Raw genomic sequence first — 3,204 nt, 5'->3', positions numbered from 1 at the left:
TGAGACTAGGATCCGGGGAACTCTCCAGTCCATTTCTTTAGTATCCACAGGTCCAAGGGATCTGAAATTCACAGCGTTCATTCTCAGCTAGGATGCACAATCCTCCCAGGGAGGTGGTCAAAGCACTCAGTCACCATTGGAAGGAGATGGCAGGAGCTTAGCCTCCAACTGGTCAGAGATCAGGCAGTGAAACTTTAGCTTGGCTATGGAGGTACAGTGGGGTAATCTGTGGAAGGTGGCTTGGAGTCCATGCAGTTCAGTCTCCAATCTCCACAAGACACAGAAGTGCTTCTGTAGGATGCAGAGCCAGCTGTCCAGTCAAGGTCTGCATTCCACTAGAATGATCTCTGCTTCCAATTGCAGGCACACTCAACAGTCTTTAGCTTCATAGTTGTAACAGAGACCTTTAATCCAGCTCAGCATTGGGGAGGGGACCCGGGGAGAAAAACAATAACTTAAATCAAAGATGAGAGTCATCCAGAGTCACGAAGTCCTGTGCATGAGTCAAAATTTTGTGGTAAGGTAGCTCAAAAGGCTGTGCTGTACGTGCATCTAGTTTGACGAGCAGGGTCTTCAGGCCTGAGGCTGTAGGGAGGAGGTGGTTCTTCAGGGTTCAAGATGACCTGCCAGGGGAGGAAAAAGCATCATTAGTTTGCTTCAGGCCTGGGTAAGGAATGATGAACTTGGTTGGCTGCCCTCTCCAAACTGTTACTTGAACAAGTTGGATAACCAGCTATGAAACAAATTAGGAACTGGGATAGATAGCCTTACCTCAACATAGGGTGGTGGGGGATCCAAGGTGGTGACCCACATCATATCTATGGGAGCAATGGTAGGTGCTTCTGGAGGTATCTGACGATTCCTTCTGAGGCTCTGCTCTGGCTCTCTGCACTTGAAACAGAAGTGCTTCACCAAGCTCCAGATGAACAACAGTGGTATCATGACCATGAAGACAATGAACAAGATTCTGGAAAGGGAATGATATCTCCCTGGGTGACTATAACACTCTCCAACACCCACCCCCAGCCTATTTCAGCCTTCTGTGAATGGTATCCAGAAGGGATGACCCCAGGCTCACCTTAAATCGTAGTTTGAAAAATTCCCTATGTTTTTCTTCTCCAGGCAGCATCCACTCTCACAGCATGTGAATCCCATGGGGCAGTTTCTATTCAGGACAGACAGGGATGGGGAGACACCGATGCCACCATAATTATCAGAACAATTTTCCTTGCCTCCCCTGACTCCTATACCCTCAGGTTGCAAGACACCTTTGGTGGGTGTGGGGTACACATCCATCCTGGGTGTATTGGGAGGAACTGAGGCGTGGCCTTCAGACCCAGGAGTTCAGGGTTCCTTTGGCAGAATGACCATGCTACTAAATCTTGCAGGGTAGGTATCAAACACCAGGATAGAAAGTTAAGGGATTAACAGCAGCTACAGAACTGCAATGATGCAAAAGTAGGAAGAGTGAAGAGAATATATCTGTCCCCTTATCCAGGGCATATCTGACCACACCAATCTACCTTCATCCCTCCCCTAAGTCCCATACTTACAGGGTGTCACATTTGATTATAACCTGTGGGAGAAAACAGACAGTGGTCAGAGCTTCAAACCTGGGAGTTGGGTATCAGTTCTTAGAGTGACTCCCCAGCATAAGCTTGGTGTTGGTTTCAATTTCTAGCAATGGCAATACATCTGGTGTGGGTAAGCCAGAATAGTGGTACATCACCACATTCCCAGAACCCAAGAAAGCAGGAGGATCATTCAAGGCTATGTATAGTTTGAGGCCAGACTGGATGCCAGAGAGAGATTGGTCTCATATATTTCTCCAGACATATCAGGAAGTGCTTCTCAGACTGCCTCTCCCTCCAGCTCCATGTCCATTGTCAATGATACTCCCAAGTTCACCAGCTAAGGAGAATAGGGAAGGACAGAAGCCAAGCCCACACATGCAGAACCTCAGTTTCCTCAGCCTTACAGTTGAGAGGCTAAGAAAGTAATACAACTAAACGGAGGTCAAAGTTCCCAATAAGGGCTCTGGGTGGAACTAGATTCCAGTAACAACACAACCTAAGCAAGACTAGGGGCCCAGGGTTCCAGAGCCTCCCTCCCTCCGAAGTGAGTTGTCTACCTCCAATTTCCCCAAACAAAACAGAAAGGAAGTTGAAAATTGCAAGTGGTTACAAGGAATTCCTAACAAGAGAATGCAGCGACTGGCTATAAGGCAAATCTCTACCCGTATGGTCATCCAAAACTCTCAGAACGCTTGCTTACCTGGTTGGTGCTTACTCGTTGGAGACTGGATAGCAGACAGAGGAGTAAGGCAAGAATGTGAACCAGGTATCTGGCACCCGGCATTCTGTTAGGGGGCTACTGAGTTTCCGTGTGCAAGGAAGGAGTGACAGGGCACGACCTTTACAACTTCCCTCCACCTGTGTGGCCCAGCCTCAGAATGGGGGAGAAGATAGCACACCTGAGTTGGGGCCGACGAAGGCTTTAAGCTGGGAGCTCAGGTAGGGTAGAAGTGGAGCGGAGCTGAACTTGCTCGAGTCTGAGACACTGGGACACGGTATGGGCTTATTTATGTAGTTAACAAGATGTACCAGAGCACCATGGGAATCCCTCGTCCGATCCGCATTTAAGTAGAGCAGGGTGTGGTTACACCAACCTTTAATCCCAGAACACTGAAAATCTCAGTGAGTTCAAAGCCAGTATAAAAAAGCTGGGTGGTTGTAGCACATGCCTTTAATCCCAACACTCAGAAGGCAGATTCAGGAGAATCTCTCTGAGTTAAGGCCAACCTGGTTCAGACAGTGAGTTCCAAGACAGCCACGAATACAGAGGAACCATCTCTGAAAAAAACCAAAACAACACCAAAAAGAAAGAAAGAAAGAAAAAGAAAAAGAAAAGAACAAAGTGGTGGAGTGGCAAGGGGGAGGAAGGCAATCTGGGAAGATGACTTAGGGTTTAAGAACACTTGTCCTTGGATCTGAGTTGGGTTTCCAGCATCTACATACATGATGGCTCTCAAGAAGGAGAGAACCCCAATTCTGAACTCTGAGGCACCAGGTATGCACTTGGTGCAATACTTATATGTAATAAATACATGTATAAATTGAAATAATTAAAAATTGTTTTCAGTTTTTTGAGACAGGGTTTCTCTGTAGGTTTGGAGACTGTCCTGAACTCCATGTTGACCTCGAA

The 3,204-nt window shown here is 47.1% G+C and overlaps 1 protein-coding gene across 1 annotated transcript; it reads right to left on the bottom strand.

Moving 5' to 3' along the window:
- Positions 1–527: 527 nt before the first annotated feature.
- On the bottom strand, positions 528–2,358 carry LOC121140523 (transmembrane protein 92-like). The gene is made up of 4 exons (XM_040746500.1): positions 2,275–2,358; positions 1,554–1,576; positions 772–967; positions 528–623 (listed from the first exon to the last, which is right to left on the bottom strand). Exons 1-4 carry the CDS (start codon positions 2,356–2,358, stop codon positions 528–530), a joined length of 399 nt encoding a protein of 132 aa, XP_040602434.1.
- Between the last annotated feature and the right edge of the window lie 846 nt (positions 2,359–3,204).

The sequence above is a fragment of the Mesocricetus auratus genome, unplaced genomic scaffold (assembly GCF_017639785.1).
Source record: "Mesocricetus auratus isolate SY011 unplaced genomic scaffold, BCM_Maur_2.0 Super-Scaffold_2245, whole genome shotgun sequence".
NCBI classification, from domain to species: Eukaryota; Metazoa; Chordata; class Mammalia; order Rodentia; family Cricetidae; genus Mesocricetus; species Mesocricetus auratus.
Note: the sequence above shows the minus strand (reverse complement) of the source record. Positions and strands in the feature narration are given on the sequence as shown.